Source organism: Arvicola amphibius, chromosome 1 (genome assembly GCF_903992535.2).
Source record: "Arvicola amphibius chromosome 1, mArvAmp1.2, whole genome shotgun sequence".
NCBI classification, from domain to species: Eukaryota; Metazoa; Chordata; class Mammalia; order Rodentia; family Cricetidae; genus Arvicola; species Arvicola amphibius.
In genome coordinates, this window is record NC_052047.1 from 164,623,595 (window position 1) to 164,640,510 (window position 16,916).

At 44.5% G+C, this 16,916-nt stretch overlaps 1 protein-coding gene across 2 annotated transcripts in view; it reads right to left on the bottom strand.

Moving 5' to 3' along the window:
* Positions 1-16,916, bottom strand: part of Mamdc2 (MAM domain containing 2) — a 135,212-nt gene that overhangs the window by 38,235 nt on the left and 80,061 nt on the right. For both annotated transcript variants that reach the window (XM_038341116.2, XM_038341117.1), the window contains exons 6-8: positions 8,632-8,888; positions 3,320-3,413; positions 962-1,105 (exon numbers count right to left, since the gene is read on the bottom strand). In XM_038341116.2, the coding sequence (XP_038197044.1) occupies positions 962-1,105; positions 3,320-3,413; positions 8,632-8,888 (495 nt within the window). The remainder of the gene's footprint in view (positions 1-961; positions 1,106-3,319; positions 3,414-8,631; positions 8,889-16,916) is intronic.

Sequence of the window (16,916 nt, forward strand, 5' to 3'; positions counted from 1 at the left end):
GGTTCATATCGGTATTTTATCCTCGCTGGGTTAATTTGCCAAAGTTTAGAAAAGCCTTTGTAGGGCCTTCATTTCCACCACAGATTAGACCATCTGTAAGAAAACAATGTGAAATTATAGGCATAAAGTTGCAAGGCCTTTTCCAAGGTCACTTCGGGGCCTTTGTAAATATGAGCACATCTAGAAATTTAGCTCCCTTAGCTTCGTGGTAAATTCATCATGGTACCCAGGACATAGATAAATAAATGAAACAAAACTGTTTAGCCCCCTGCCTGCCCTGCGCCCCCGTGAGTGGGATTCCTGAGGATGTCATTAAAGTACTTTCAATACTGAAGCGGCACTCAGACCCTGGGTTCTGGGACAGATATGCCTATGAAATGTCCACTCAAATGTTTTTTTCACCATGATATTTATTATTGTGGCAGAATGCATAATATACCATTTCCCATCTCAACCATGTTAATAGTGTTATCCCTTTGGGGATTCACTAAGCTTTCATGTTGTTAACTTGCAGAGCGAGAGCAACCATCACCATTCTCTAGTTCCCTGGCATTTTCATCATCCCCAGAGTAAACGCTGTGGTCATTCCACAGCTGGTCTCCATCCCTGTCCCCGCAGCTCCCGCAACCACTAATCTGCCTTCTGTTGTGGATGCCTTTGTAGATTTCATGCAGATGAATCCAGGGGGTTTTGGTTTGTTTGTTTTAAAGTGTTTTATCTGAAACGAAGAGCAAAGCAGTCTCCAAATATTTGTCTAATCAATGGACTGGCAAAGGCTTTGGGTAGCATAGCATCTCGGATGACAACTTAAAAATATTCAGTTACCACCAAGTGCCGTGTCTTCATTCTCGTTCTTTCCTTTTCCTCTTTTTTTTCCCCCATTGCCTTTGCAGAAACAGAATGAGGAGAGCAAGCGGTGAGTGAAACCCAGGCTGTGCGGCCTGACAGACCTGTGACTCACCTGCTCCTGTCGTGTGGTCCCCTGCCCGGTACATGTTCGGTTTTACTCTCACTCTGCTCCAACCGGGACCGTCTTTGTCTTGATAGAAGTTGCAGAGGCCTGTCTCAAAATCACAACTAGTTTCCACAGCTCTGAAAGGAAGCCCTGGGCAAATGAGAAGCAAAGCTAGAGTCAGCAGGGGACTCTCGGAGGACTCCATCAGATAGCTGCTGGAGACAGCTACCACTGTGCCAGGGAGACCGAGGAGGAGACACAGCAAAATATTTTTATACACGTGTCAGGCTGACAGGTTATCATCAAAACAGTGTTTTGACACGACAGGGAAATTGTTCTTTTCCTTTCTAAAAGGAGAGCGAGAAAGAGCTCTGATCATATTGTCTACAAAAATAAAAAAGTGCTAGCCTTCAGTAGGAATTGCCTTTGAGAATGCAGAGGCTGTGAGCACTTCCTCAAACCTTTCAAACCGTCTCCTGCAAAATTCAAGAAAGGAGAGGCTTTTAAGAGGCATGCAAGTTCTAAGATGTGTTTTAGAAATAGTCTTTCCCAGAGGTAATTCCTCTTTGCTGATTTGTCTCTGCATCAGAGTGGTTATGATTGGCATTAGCCGTAGGAGCTGCTCCACCAGAGGAAAAGCAGCCCTCAGCGGAAACCACAAGTTCAGAAGTCACACGAGTTCTACCATCATTCATCATTGTTACAAAGTATCACTTTGGCCCAGACTGCTGAGATGGAATGGAATATAGAAGAATCCTGCTCCTTTGGGAATAACAGTTGTTCCTATTCACATGGGACTTGGAAGCCTCCCAGCTTAACTTGCCCTCTGGGGTCACAGGGACTGTGACCACGGCAGTCTGGGATGCTCAGTACAAGCCTAGTCTAAATGGTGAGATACACTGCTGGGACATTTTAGGGTCAGAAAGATAGAGGGTGTATTTTTGTGCAGCTGGAAACAATCTGTAGAGAAACTCATTCTGGAACAGTCAACTGGCGGCACAGGGCTGTGAAGGACAAGACCAAGTTCTCAGCTAATTTTCAACCCAAGAAAGCACTCGTGTGGATGGAAGAACTCATCCAAAGTAAATGGTCAAAAGAATCATTCAACCAAATGCTACAGGAGCCCAAGATTCAGTTTTGACCCAGAAAAGCATGTAACTATTGAAAACACTGTTGGAACAGTTACATGCTTTGGGAACTCATTGATCACACTGTATCAGTATTAAGTTTCCTGAGAGAGAGACTGGGCCTGACTTGAGCATTTGAAACCGCAAAGATCAGCCCCCAGTAACACACTTTCTCTAACAAGACCACACCTACTCCAAAAAGGCCACACCTCCTAATACTGCCACTCCCTGAGCCTATGAGGACTGTTTTCATTCAAACCACCACCACGGGGGGGGGGGGGGGGGGAACCCTTAGCTTCTTGTTAGCAAATTAGGTTTCTCTCTAAGTTGGGGATAACAGCTTAGCCCAAGTGGAAAACATTAGCTTAGTCTACTTGATAGGATATCACTGAAAGCATATCAGAAACCAGTTCTGTCTTAAGAGAAAGTCAGGCCACAAAGGTCAGCTTCACTAGCTCCTATCTCCTGCTCCAGATGCAGAAAGAGCGCTTGTTAGTGAGGTGGATGGAAACGGTGTCACCCTGGCTGTTGCAAGGAAATGAATCTGCTGAACAGTGAGGTCAATTGCATCTAACTGTGCAATTGTTTAACTATTGTCACCCTTATTATAAAACACTTTGCTTATCCATTTTCCGAGAAAGTAGAGAATCCCTTCTCTTTTCAGATACCCAAGTTTATAGAAGTATAATTTTGGTCTGGATAAAATTATGTGAGGGTTCGCTCTGAAAAAGGAGGGAGTTAAGAGCACATACTGTTTAGCCAAGACCATCTTAGAAATGTCTATGAATACTAATATCTGTAAGAACAAGGACATTATGAATCCTGGAGACTTAAAAATTAGAGTTTCTATAATTCCATTAAGTAGGTTGTGAGCTTTTTGTTTTGTTTCATTTTTCTCTAAATTTATTCAGTTATTCATTGTATGGATCCAAGGTATCCTTTAAAGAGATAAACTAATTTGGGTAAATTAATATTTAACTTTTTCTTTTCTAATAGGGAGGGAAGACAAAATGCCTCATGAAAACTTGTGTATAGTATCAAAGAAACTAAACCCACCATATGAGGGATGAAAGAGGGTAATGCCCCAGAAAAATAAAAAGATCATTTAGCTGATGACCCTTTAAAGATAAGGTAGGACAAAAGGGGAGGAAATTAAAGACAACTCAAAACAAGTGCCAACTCTGGGCATCTGGTGAGGCAGGCACATCCCAAGTGGGGAAGAAGAATTAGGACTCACCTGTCTGATTTTGACAATGAACGGGAGAGAAAGAAATGTCATCCAGAGCAACATAGCCTCCTTTGGGACCATTGAACGCAACTTCAAAAATAACCTGGGAAGGAAAACGACAGGTTTGCATCTATTTACATATGTTCTTGCTCTTACGTGACTGAAAACGACACATCAACCAAACCAGTGGAGGCCAAGATACAAGGACTCATGTAGTCACTTTCCAATATGTAACTGGTTATCAACCTACTTTAAAAATGGAATGGTTGCTGCGTTTTGAGTTTCACTTGCTAACATGTTATCTATTGAGGGCTAATCCTCAATGTGGTGGTATTAGGAAGTGGGTCATTTGAGAGGTGATTAGCTCACGAGGGCAGAACCTCTATTCTTGAACTTAGTGATGAGTCCCAAGCAGCTTTCTTCCATGTGGAGATGCAGTGGAAGATGCTATCTGTGCCCTGGAAAAAGTACCCTTGCCACATGAATTTGCTAGCACGTTCAGCTTGGGTTTCTCAGTTTCTAGACTTTGAGAGATAAATTTCTGATATGTTATGGAATATTAGTTGAAGATATGTTACATTTGTTTAGGCTGTGGAGCATTTGTTTAATGATGCAAAGATGTGTTGCATTCTTTTATGTTGCATTTGTTTAACTCTGTGAAGCTGGGTTACTTTGACTGCCTAAACACCTATTTGGCCTAATAAGGAGCTGAACAGCCAATAACTAGGGAGGAGAAAGGGTAGGCAGGGCTGGCAAGCAAAGAAAATAAATAGAAGAAATCTGAGAAGAGAAGATGGGGTAGGAAGAAAGAAGAGAAGGAGAGGGGCACTCCAGGGGCAGTCACCCAGCTACTCAGTAAGCCACAGAGTAAGAAGTAAAGAAAGGTAAATAGAAAGGTAAAAGCCCAGAGGCAAAACTTTGAAGGGATAGTTTAAGTTAAGAAAAGCTGGCTAGAAACAGCCAAGCTTAGGCTGGCCCTTTCTACATAATAATAAGACTCCGTGTATTTATTTGGGAGCTGGGTGACAGACCCCCGAAAAAGCAAAGAACCAAAAAGGTAAAAAACAACAAAAAAAAAGCAACTACACTGATGTTTATAAGTCATTGAGTCTATGGCATTCTGTTGTAGCTTCCACAATGGACCAAGACATCTGGAATTTGTCTTTACTAGTGGCTGCATGCCCCACTCCTTGACTATCAGCTGGCATGCCCAAGATATTTCTGACAGAATTCCAGAATTCATTAGCACTATGGGCTTCATCTATAAGAAAAAGTCAGTGAAGAAAGTAGATTTGGGCCTTATGGCTTATGGCTTGAAACTTGAGTGCACGCCAGGGAGGGCCAGGAAGGTGTAAATACATGAGGTTGGCCTGCTGTGATGCAGACTCTCTAGAGTGGAGAAGGCAACTCTATCTAAAGGAGGCAGCTGTTAAGCCGCTCCTAATCCCTAGGATCTCAGTTTGTTACCCCTTTAAAAAAAATGTAATTAAGATGAGGTCATAACTGCAGAAGGGTGGGTCTCTTTTCCAAATGATTGATGTGTGCATGCCCTCCCACCCCGTCTCCACCACAGACTGACACTGGATGGCTGATGGAGGGAAGGAAGAGACAGCTCATCCTGAGCAGAGAGATTAAGAAGCTCTTTCTGACGAGGGTCTGCCAATCCCAGCTCATGTGCCAGCGTTCTCTGTTCAGAAAAGTCCCCTATGTTTATTTTCCTCTTGAAATGCACTTGAGAATGTGGCGTTGAGTTCACTGATTTCTCCAGTGCCGATTCTTTTTCTTGGCAATTAGCAAGAGCAAACAACACAAATGACAGACCTAGACTAGTGGAGCAAGTTCACACACATGTGCATCCAAAGATTCATGGTAAGGGTTAGCAGTGCCCAGCATTCTGACTTTTCAGGTGCTGATTGAAAAAAATAAAAATCCAGTAATACTTGACCCATGTAAATGTTGCCCAGAGAGTTTATGTTGAACAACAAAAGTTGGTAAAGAAAACACTATCAGTGTGTGTGTGTGTGTGTTTGTGCACATGCACACGCACGTGCATATACACATGCCTGCCTGACTGTGCAGACTCATTTGACTTTAATAGAGGAAAATGTTCTGGGGCAGCATTTCTTTTCCTTCTGTAACCCAAACTCACAGAAAAATTTCCACTGGGCTGGAAGAGCAAAAATCAAAGCCTGATCAGACTTGGTGACAGGAAATAGCAGGCATTCTACAAAGGCCCTGTGTGCTCTCTGGTGCTGTTCGGAGGGAGGGATCTGAGAGGGATAGGAAGGAGACAGTGGTGTCAGGCAAGGCACACCAGCAGCAGACAGAGCTCATTGGCAATGGAGAGCAAGCTCAGCCTTCTCCAGTTCCACAGCAGGCTAGCAGATGGCGCCACTGAAAAGCAGCCAGGGGAGCAGTTCACTTCTGTTCTTTAAAGGGAACTGGAGAAGACGCTGCAGAAAGTACCAGGGGAAAAGCTGGGGGGTATTAATAACTTTGGCAACAAAGATGCTACTTATAGGTAGCTGCAAATGCTCAGCCGTGATGCTGCACCCCCAGATCCTGCACCCCTAGATTTTTGTGGCCTGGTGGGGGCCTCAGACAGACTGAAGTGCTTCCTCTCTGGTTGTGCATTAGCCTAGGAAGTCTCCTAAGCTCGCTGGCATCTACCAGCTGTGTGACCTAGAAAAGAGGACGTCAGACCTCTTGGACAGTTTCTGTTTTCTTCTTTGTCCTCTGACTATGGGTGTGATAGTATGTGTGTATTTTAGAGCACAGGAAACATTGTTAGTACTTGGAAGTTCTGAAAGACACACGTCCATAGATACAGATTCAGATACATGCTTAAAGAAAGATCTGTAGCAATAAACACTACAAGGTCAGCTGTCTTTGTCCTTGGGAAGTTGTTTAACTTATTTTTGTTTCTTTGAATTTTCTAATTCTTTTGGTTTGGATATTTATCATGTATAGACTTGTAAAAAGTCGTAACATAAGAACAAGATTTGTTTCAAATTAAGGCTCTAATGATAAGTTTACTTCTGATTTTTTTAAAGATTGTTTTTGTTGCAAAGAAAAAAGTAAACTTTTTTCCCTAGAAACGTGGTTCCCTTAATTAAGGGAAACCTTCGATATTGATCTTAATGAAACAGATGAGGGAGATCCATCTCCCCTTGGATGGCTGGGCAGGTGGTGAACACCATTCAAACACTGTTAAAGAATCATTGCTAGTTTTCAGAAACATTCCTCAGGTTTGTATCGAAAGCATGCATTCTGATGCGCATTTTTTTTTTTTTTTTTTTTTTTTTTTTTGTAGCTCAGCAGAGGTTGGACATGGGAATCCATCCCTCCAGTTTGCAGCTGTGGAACCTTTCTCTGGCTCATTGGATTCTTTGAATCAAAGGGCTATCAGGTGATACTCTTGTGGCACCACCGGCAGGGCAGGCTTGACCGCCGGGAGAAAACTACACAGTGATCACAAAAGATTGCCCTGGCTTTTGAAGGCGCAGCTTCCTCCAGGGCTGTTGGACAGTTTGTACCAGACCTTTTGCTATCACAAGCCTCAGTGAGCTCTAGATGACCTTACAACCCTTTCTACCTAGGTTCACTTCCCTCGGTGGCCCTACAGAGGGGCTTCTGTGAATGACGCCAAAGAGGCAAGGCTGTGATTGATTTAAATTTAAGTCTCCATAGCTGCGATTGGTGCCAGGAGACAAGGCAATTGGTTCTCTAGCTGTAAGCAAGCTGCTCAGGCTCGCTTAGGGAATCGGTCTGGAGACTTTATGCTGTGAGATCTCCCTTGCTGTTCCAGACCTAATAAAAAGCTCTCTCCAGTCATCTTTTCTTTTACTAAGAAACGTGAAGAAAGAAGCAGCAGACGGCGGAGCGGTGGCGATGGCAGGTGTAGCCGTGACTGCTGAGCACCATGGAGGCAGGGTTGTAAAGCGCAAAGGCAGCTGGCTGGCGACAGCTGGAGAAGGGGCATCTAAGCAGCTCGGAGTGGCCGGCAGCAAGGAAAGGGCAGTAAAAATAGAGAGAGGGCAAGAGAAGGTCGAAGGCAGAGACTGAAGAGGGAATAAAAAGCCACAGGGGGCCACAGCAGAGGATGTGCAGGATTTGGTCACTGGAAGAGTCAAGTCTTCGAGGCCACGGGACCTCAGATGTTGGGTCTCAGCTACAACCTTGGCTGGTATGAAAGACTTAGGAACTTCTTCCTAGGCAGACAGGCAAAGGTAGCATTTGTAGGGCCCATGGTCTGAATTCTAGAGGTATGCACAAGAATTGTAACATGATAGGGCGCTTCCTATTGCCATTGCCGCTGCTCGGGCTGCCTTCTGTGTCCATCGCTGCTGCATAAAGCGAAGAGAAACTAGCGCGGGCCAAACCCAGCACCTGAAGACTCTCTCTTTGTCTACCCAGATTGCTATCCGGGTAAAGGCAAAGGACCTGAGATGACGGGGAACTCTGAGGTGAAGGTTCAGGAAGGAGTCATACTCAGGCCCCGACCTCCCGCTTTGAACTCTCAATGCGTATAGCACCAGATCAGAGGGAACGCGCATCAGGGAATTCAGCTGGTAGACTTCTGATGGAAAATGAAGACAGTAAGAGAGGAAGGAAGGATATATGGGGAGAGAAGCAAAGAGATTATGAAGGGACAAGAGAGGGAAGGAAATGATTAAAGGGCTGGAGAGATGCTTCAGGAGCTAAGAGTGCTTGCTGCACACTAAGGAGGTCAGGAGTTTGAATCCCAGCACCCACATAACAAGCCAGGCGCTCTGACAAAAGTGACAGCAGCTCCAGTTCCAAGGGATCAGCTACCCTCGTCTGGCTTCCAGTGCTCCTAACTGCTGAGCTCCTTCCTCCTAAAAGATTACAACAGAGGCAGGTGTATCAGGAGTGGAAGGGCGAGGGAGATGTGATCTGTGGGTACAAAATTACAATTAGACTAAAAGGGTATAGTTTGGTCCTTATTGGACAGTAGGCCAACTATAGTTAATAACGATACATTGTACATTTCAAAATACCTAGAAGAGAGATTTTAAATATTGCCACTACTAACAAATAATAAATGTTTGAGGTGGTAGATATGCTAGCTATCAGGACTTGATTGCCACCCTTTTGAGTCATATAGAATCAAAACATCATACTTCACTACATAAATTGGTTTAATTTGGTTTTTTTTTGATGAATTAAAAATAAAAAATAAACTCAATGTATTCTTGTCTTCAAAAGCATGATTGAGGTAAGTAAGGAAGTACAGTGGCGTGACCTCCATGCCTACGTGTGTAGCATCTCAGCATGCCAGCAGGCCAGGGCTCACCTACCTCCATAGGGTAAGGAGCACTGAACTCCACCTCTGCGAGATTCCAGGCGGCACTGCCTGGACTGTCCACTCTCCAGATCTCCTCATACAGGCCAGCCATATCCCGGGTGTAAAGAGTGAAGACATTGTCATTGCCTTGCTGAAGCTGGTAATAGAACGAGAGGCAGCCAGCCATGGGGGCTGTGGTCATAGGAGAGATGAGCTGGGCCACCTCCTGGAAGTGCTTGACGTAAACAGAGTCCACGTACATGTAGTGGCCTGGAAGTCATACAAACAGAACACAGGGGAAGATAGGCGGGTAAGCTGCAGATGAAACTGTGCCATTCTGGGACTCACCTCAACATAATCCATTGGAAGGGGGGAGGAGGAAGGTGGTCGTGAGTACATAAATGTCACAGCTGGAAGATGGACGCATCAGTTTATTGCACACTGCAAATGCCAGATGAGAAGCAGTATAAATTTTTCCTTTACTTTTGATTGAGGTAAATTATCCACACAGGGAAGATGTGTCATCTTTGGAGTGTTTGATTTTTCACAGATGGCTGCACCGCTATATCAGATGTGATCCCTTTCCAAGCCTTCTTTGGGTTATAAGACGTCAAGACTGTACTGTCTTTTACGTAAAGAGCACGGAGAGACCTTATATCACGACTTATATCCATGGCATACCGTGTGACTGAGTGATACTAAGGGAGCTCACAGGCAGGGCTAGGGTTTGGGAGTCCGAACCTGTGATGCTGTTGCTGCTATACGCAAGTGACAACAGCACCCGGCAGACCCAGAGCCACTAAGCTCCACTAAGGGCAGAGGCTGAAACAATATGGAGACTGGGAAGAGCTTTGATTTGTTATTGAGGAGAACTGACTTGGAATCCCACTTCCTTGGTGAGGTGCTGGGACTTAAGCAGATCTCTGATCTGTCTGAGCCTCAATTTCCTGGGCTCAAGAATGAGAACCCTGATGTTCTTTTCTGTCTGGATGAGATTAGATCCAGGAAGCCCTGGGTATATTAAATTCTGTGAATACTCAAGTCCTTCATATAAAATGGACTAGTGTTTGTATGTAACCTATGTACATCTTATATGCTTTTGTAAGTTTTATTATTTTTGGTTTATGAATCTAGCCTTTAACGGTTGGGTTGCCTTCCCCAGGCTTAATATGTAGGGAGGGTGCTTAGTCTTACTGCAACTTGATATGCCATGTTTTGTTGATACTCATGGGAGACCTGCCCTTTCCTAAACAGAAATAGAGGAGGAGTGGACTGGAGGTGGAGTGGGAACAGAGTGGGAATAGGGGGAGAGACAGAGAGGAGAGGAGGGAGGGGAAACTGAGGCTGGGATGTAAAATAAATAAATTTATTTTTTTAAGGTTTTTATTTATTTGCTTATAGACAGAGCCTTGCTTTGTAGCCCTAGATGGCTTCTAATCCCCCATCCTCTTGCTTCAGGCTCCTGAAGGCTGTAATTACAGGCACACAATACTACACTTGGTTTGTTTGTTTACTTATTTATTTTTTTACACATTGTTAGGTATCAAACCCTCAGCCTTGTACATGCTCAACAGGTGTTCTGCCACTGAGCTACACCCTCAGCCCTTTTTACATGCTTTAAGCCACTTGTAAATAACTTAAAATAGTGATACAATGTAATTAACTTTTCTTGCTGTTTAGTTAGTTTAGCAACTGTGTGACATACATGCAGTCACTTTTCTGTCTGTGTTTGTCCATGGTTAGTTGAATTCACAGATGAGGAACCCCCCAGTTGGGACAGACAACTGTGCTTTCCTCTAGGGTTTCTGAGTATGAAAGGAGATCATGTGTGTAAAGTGCTTATTGTGTGCCTAAAATAATTGCTCACTGAAGATATAAGGAAATAACAATACAATTTATGAACCTAGAACTATGCTTGTCCTATGGTCTGCTTCCTATAAGGGGGAGTTATTAGCACTAGTAGCAATTTTCTATGCATTTATTTAGATTACGATGAGAAGAGTTATGCAGTGTGGCTTGGACAGAATATTTTTTTTCTATTTATAAACTCAGATCAGGTATACCATAATTTATTTGTTTGCTTTTAGGATATTGTGCCTGGTTAATAAGAATTTCCCTTCTCTTGGTTAGAAAGCGGTAAGAATAGTAGGAACAATAAGCAATTCCCACATCCGGCATTCACTTTGTGTCTTCCTCCTGAGTGGAAGCCCTCTCATCCTGGCAGTACTCCCTTGTGAAGTACTGTTTTGCTCTTATGACATAAAACAAGAGGCAACAAGGACTTAAGCTCTGTTTTTTATACCCCCCATGAATTCTTAGTAAATGGAGTCACATTAGAATGGAGTCATTTATGGTCACATGAATTCTCTATTATTAGGTTGTTCTTGTTGAGGACCCTACGATTGTATTAGAGGGAGGGGCATTTGACTGTAAAATCAGAAGTGGTCTTCCTTACATATCAGAAGTTCTTTGTGTTCAACTTGCAGGTATATTGATTTGATGCACACAATATTTTAAAAATTACAGGAGTATTTATTATATGTCAAAAACTGATGTGGGGGAGGAGCTCGCTGCGGGAAGTCCCATCCCTGCAGGTTGGTCTGAGCTGTAGAAGAAAGGTAGCTGAGCAAGCTAGCAAGCAGCGTTCCTCCACTGGGCTCTGCTTCAGTTCCCAGCTTGAGCCCCTGCCCTGAAGTAGGAGGAGATTGCTCATTTGTTTCCTGGTCACCCAGCCTGAATAAACACACAGAAACTATATTAATCACAACACTGTTTGGCCTTTTAGCTTAGGCTTCTTATCAACTAGTTCTTATATCTTAAAATAGCCCATTTCTATTGTAATGTGTGTCGCCATGAGGCTCTGGCTTACCAGGTACAGTTCTGGTGACCTTCTCCTTCGGCAGCTACATGGCATCTCCTTGACTTCACCTACTCTCTCTATCTCTGTTTGGAGTTCACACCTGGCTTTACTCTGCTGAGCCATTGAACAGAAAAGCTTTATTCAGTAATCAATAAAAGCAACACGTATACAGAAGGACATCCCACATCACCCTAACTTCTCTCAGTGACAGACAGTGACCTTGGAGCTGTAGGATGAAATAAACCCTTTCCTCCCCAAGTGACTGTGGTGATGGTGTTTATCACAGCAAGAATCTAGAATCTAGCAAGGCAGTCTAGAACAAAAGCATGCAGTTGATGGCTCCGTGTTGGTGGGAGCGTGTGATTAGGACTTCTTACTTTCTAACATACTAATAAAAGAGTAAACAGAAAGTGGATCACAGGCAGGAGTATGTTATAAACCTGGTGGGCACCACATCCCAAAGGATCCATAACCTTGACGTGGAATTCCACTCTGTATTCTGTGAATATGTTTTTTTTACCATTGGTTAATAAAAAAGCTGCTGTGACCTATGGCTTGTCTGTCTCAGGTGTCCTATCTGTAGATTTAAGACAGTGTTCCTCCCCAGGGCACACCACTCCACGATGCTCTCAGCCAGAGCAACCAGGGGCACTACAGCCGGCCTAATTGCTGGAGGCCTGGTCTCTCCTCTGTCTCTGAATCTGCATCTTATAATGAAGGTCTTTTTAACTCAGGGGAGGCATTATCATTTCTGTTGCCACTAGGTACTCTTGCATCTCCGTACAGTATGAAAATTTGTAGTATATGACTGGTTGGTAGGAAGATGAAGCCATCTAGGCTAGACTTGTTATTTTTGTTTTGTTATTCATTTCACTTTTAAAATAACTAAGGTTAAAGCATGGTCATAGAACCTTAAAACCGCGATGGCTCCTAGATGCATGCACCCACTGTACGAATGAGCTGCATGGACTGTTTCTGCCTTAGTTCTTCATAAGCATATGCCCCAGTTCTAGCTTAGTGTCTGCTTCTAGTGGAGCTCAAACTGCCACAGCCAGGAGGAGGAAAGCCATTCTGCCCAAGGTGAAATGATCTATCTCCAAGGAGTCTAGAAAGTCCCTAACAGGGAAACAACCACCTGTTCCACTCCGGGCCTGTGTTATTATTGTGCTGAGCTGGGGAAACTGCTTAGCCGCAGTCCCATGCCAAACACATCTTTTCAGCTGACAGCTATCAGATGGTCAAGGACAGTTACTCACCTGCTGTGGGGACACTGTTTTCACCCCCGCATTAGTGGTCGAAATGCCTCCTCAACAGCTCATGCTTACGGTGCTGAGCCAAGCAAACCATAGTCACAGTTCTGGTCCGAAGAGCACCCAGATAACTGAATGTGACTTGCCCGAAGTGAGTCGGGGAGGTCGCCAAGAGTGCCACCAGGATTGCTGACACCGTGTCTTACACAGAACCGCTAGCCTAGACCGCCGTCAGCTGCCCTTCATTTCTCCTCTCGCCATTCTTTGTTGACACGGGTGGGTACTACTTACAGACAACCTGAGTAACACAATGTTCATTATGGGGGGAGGTAAGAAGAAGACAGCTACCACCAGCTTATCATCCGATATGAAGGGGCCAGGATGAATCAGAAACCACTGCTCAGATGTCTAATCCTGGAGGCCAGGCTGGCGGAATGTCGAAGCCCTGGCTGAGGGCATCTCTGGGGAAGTATGCTCCGAGGAGGAGCAGCCGGGGATTGGTGGGAGGTAGGGGGTGGTCATTGTGCATCTGTCCTCAGGAAGGAAGAAGGTAGCGTGGCATTCCAAGAAACAGTGTCTAGCACCTGGCCTTACGGGAGTTTTCCTACCCAGCTCAGACCAATCCTATGTGGCTCAGGGTTGTTGAGTTTTTAGTACCTTGGGGAAAGGTGATTTTGTCATATCATTAGGATCTGGGTACGAGGGAAATCAGATATGAGACGACTGCGGGTGTATTCTAGGTTAACAGGAATGTTACAATCAACCAAATCATTGCAGAGCCTTCAGGCGCAAAGTTAAAACTTTAAGCCAGGCATGGTATACGTCTGAACTCCATGGAGTCCTAGACAGGAAGATCACAAATTTGAGGCTAGCCTAGGCTGTATAGCATACCATGAGAAGTGCTTTCTCAAAACCAACCAACCAAGCAGAAAAACCAATGTAACTAAAAGTGAGAGAGTGGAAGTAGAGACAAGGGGTTCCCCACAGTGTTCGTTGGCATGCCTCTCTACTGCTGTGCCACACTCAGGAAGTCAGTCTATTAGTACCCAATGCTTAGTTATACTTTAAAACCTTATGCAGGGAAAACACTGTCAAATTCACTAGAAAGGCAGCAGTCTGTGGCAATGCAAACTGAAGCAGAGGCCTCCTGAATAGCATCGGAGTGTAGTCTACACAGTTGCTTCTGAAGAGAGCCTCCCTTCTTCCTTACAGTGAAACCTTCCAGGTTTCCTTAGTGAAACTTTCCAGGTAACCTTGGCAGCTCCTTACTGCTGTCCATTTCCCTGTAGGAAAAGAATTCAGAGGACAGCTCCCGGGCATGTGTCTTCAAACAACCTGGCTACCCAAAATTTCCCTAAAGATTGCTCACAGCTTAACGGTGATGCCAAAGGCAGTCTGGAACTCCGCTAGGAGCCATCTCCCTTCGGCCACTTTTTTTTTTTTTTTTTTTTTTGGTTCTAGCTGCTTTGTCTGTCTCTATCTTGCTAGCTACCCAGACAAGCTGCCTTCTGGTACAACTTGGCCTGAGGAAACATGTTCCAGATGGAAACACACGATGGGCTGCTGCCATCATGACTAGACAACACTCGAGGACAGCAAGTCACCCCGCCTGCTTCCCCACATTGCCTATCTGGTAGCTGTAGTCAGGAACCCTTATTTCAAGGGTTGGAATGGGTCTTTAATAGAGTCAGACTCCCGTCTTTTCATATGGCATTTAAAGATGAAAGAAATGTACATGAACATCAGGTAGGGCTTTGTTAGAACTTGGATGTGAAGCCTTGGTCCCCAATGCAGTGTTCAGAAATGGAGCTTTGGGGAGCTAATAGATCTTGGGGGTTCCACCCTAATCAGTGGATTAAATGATTAATGGATGCATAATTTGATAGCCTTAGAGGGAGGTTGTAGAAACTAGGAGGTGGGGCCAAGTTGGAATCAAAAGGTCACTAGATGTGCGCCTGTCTTTGGTCCCTTTTGCTCTCTATACTTCAGACCATAAAGAGAGCAGCCTCTGCCCATGGCCAAACCACTGTGGTGCTTCACTTTATCTCAGGCCCAAAGCAATAGGACCAACAGACCTGGAGACTAAAGCCTCTGAATTTCTGAGCTGAAATAAATCTTTCCCACTTTTAGGCTGTTTCCCCTAAGGTATGTTCTTACAGTTACAGATTTCTGCTGCGTTTGACAGACAGCTTATATTGTTTGATAGACTTCTACTCTCTGCTAAGATCGCAAGGCCAGGAACATGGGTAATAAGAGTATTTCTCTATTGCCTTGTCCTCCCTCCCTCCCTCCCTCCCTCCCTCCCTCCCTCCCTTCCTTCTTCCCTCCTTTTCTCCTTTCTTCTTTTCTTCAAGCAAGGTCTTGCTAGGTAGCTCATGCTGACCTTGAATTCTTAGTCTTTCTGTCTCTTCCTTCCAACTGTGGGGTTACAGACGTGTGTCACCACACAGAGCTAAGACTCTCTATATACTAAAGAGTACAGAGATGGACTGTTAATATAGCAAGTGGCAACACCTGTCACGACTCTCCCAACTTTACCCCATATTTTCCCTCTAATAAAGATCTTTAAGAAGGCTAGAGACAGGGTGGTTTTTTTTTTTTTTTTGAGAACTGTTATTACTGTATTTTCTTGTGGCAATGTTTTCTATCTCTTTTTTACCTTGATCCAAGGGAGCAGCTAAGGGAGGGAATGAAAGAGGGAAGTGACCATCACACAGGCAGACAATTCCCGGTTCTGTCATTGCCTTGGACCTTGACATGAAGGGGATCAGAGTTTTTGCTCTTAACTTTTTAGTGTGTGTGTATGTGTGTGTGTGGTGTGCATGTGTGGTGTATGATTGTCTATGTGTGGGTACATGTGCATGTGAAGGCACAACACTGATGTTTATGAGTCTTCCTCAATAACTTTGTTCTTTGAAGCAGGGTCTCTTAGCTGAAGGCAGAGCTTGGAGACATAGCTGGCCTGGTTAATCCCTTAAATTTGCCTTCAGAGTTCTAGAACTAGAGGTGAGCCTCCCCACTTACTTTGGTTCTAGGGAACTGAACTCTGATACTCGTGCTTGGATAACAAGCACTTTACCCAATGAGCCATCTCCCCATCCCTGATCAGATCAGAGTTCGAGAGAGATTAGTGAAAAGTTTGTCGAATACAGAGAGAATTAGCGCCTGGCCTCTGTCGGATGTAGGAAAAGGCAAGAATCTGATTGTAGAGCTGTGGGGACCAGAGCTGAGAGGACAAATTTTGTTGCTGATGACTTTCCAGAGTTTGATGGAGCAAAAACTCCGACTTTTTCCTTAGCCTGAGCGGGCTACAGCACTTCAGAAAAATCCTCTCAAGAGGACTGCCTGTGTGCATGGTTACACCCATTGAGAACGTCTGGCTGATCCCATTACTCCTAAACCTGGAAGAGGTTCATATAGTCAACCAGAAATAGCATCATTCCTTTCCTGGAACTGTAGAGCACAATTCTCACTGGCCATGGGAGAAGTGGCCTTTGACTATCTGCAGTTTAAGAGCATCAGTCAAAGATTAAACAGCAGCAGGCAGGTAAAGTGTTTTGCCCATTGCCCTTCTTTTATGTTCTGAACCCTATTATACTTCTTCCCCAATTCCCCAAAGCCAGCCTGGTTCAGGGAGTGGGGAAAAGTCAAAGAAGAGAAAGTGAATACACAGAAAGAGACAGAACACAAACTTCTCCCTGCTGCTGCTGCTCTGTGGAAGAGCCTGAGAGACGATCTGCATCCATAAGATATGGGAGTTATGCCCTGGCTGGACTTAATCCTTGGAAGTCAGGCTGTTGCTATGCGAAGATGGCTAGGAAGCCACAGAGGGAGACCCAGCAGAGCTTGTGTAAAGGCAATGCTGAGGAAGTAAACAAAGCCACATCCCCACTGGGTGCTGATGCCACGGCCCAAGCTGTGCAAGGCAGACAGAATGCTTAGGTGCTGTCCTACCACTCGGGGCTCCATCCAAACCGAAGTGAGAAGAATGGCGTGACATATGGAAAGCTGATTCATCTTCTTGTGGGCTTTGGAGGAATAAAACAACCCTAATCTTATTTTGAGTTTGGAAACTTTGTCCAGCTCCTTGCAGAGTGGCACTCTGAGCAGCTTGACTTTAAAAACCTCAACAAAATATTGAATTCTCCTCATTATTTTCCCATCAATTCCCTCCTTTTTGCCAAGGTG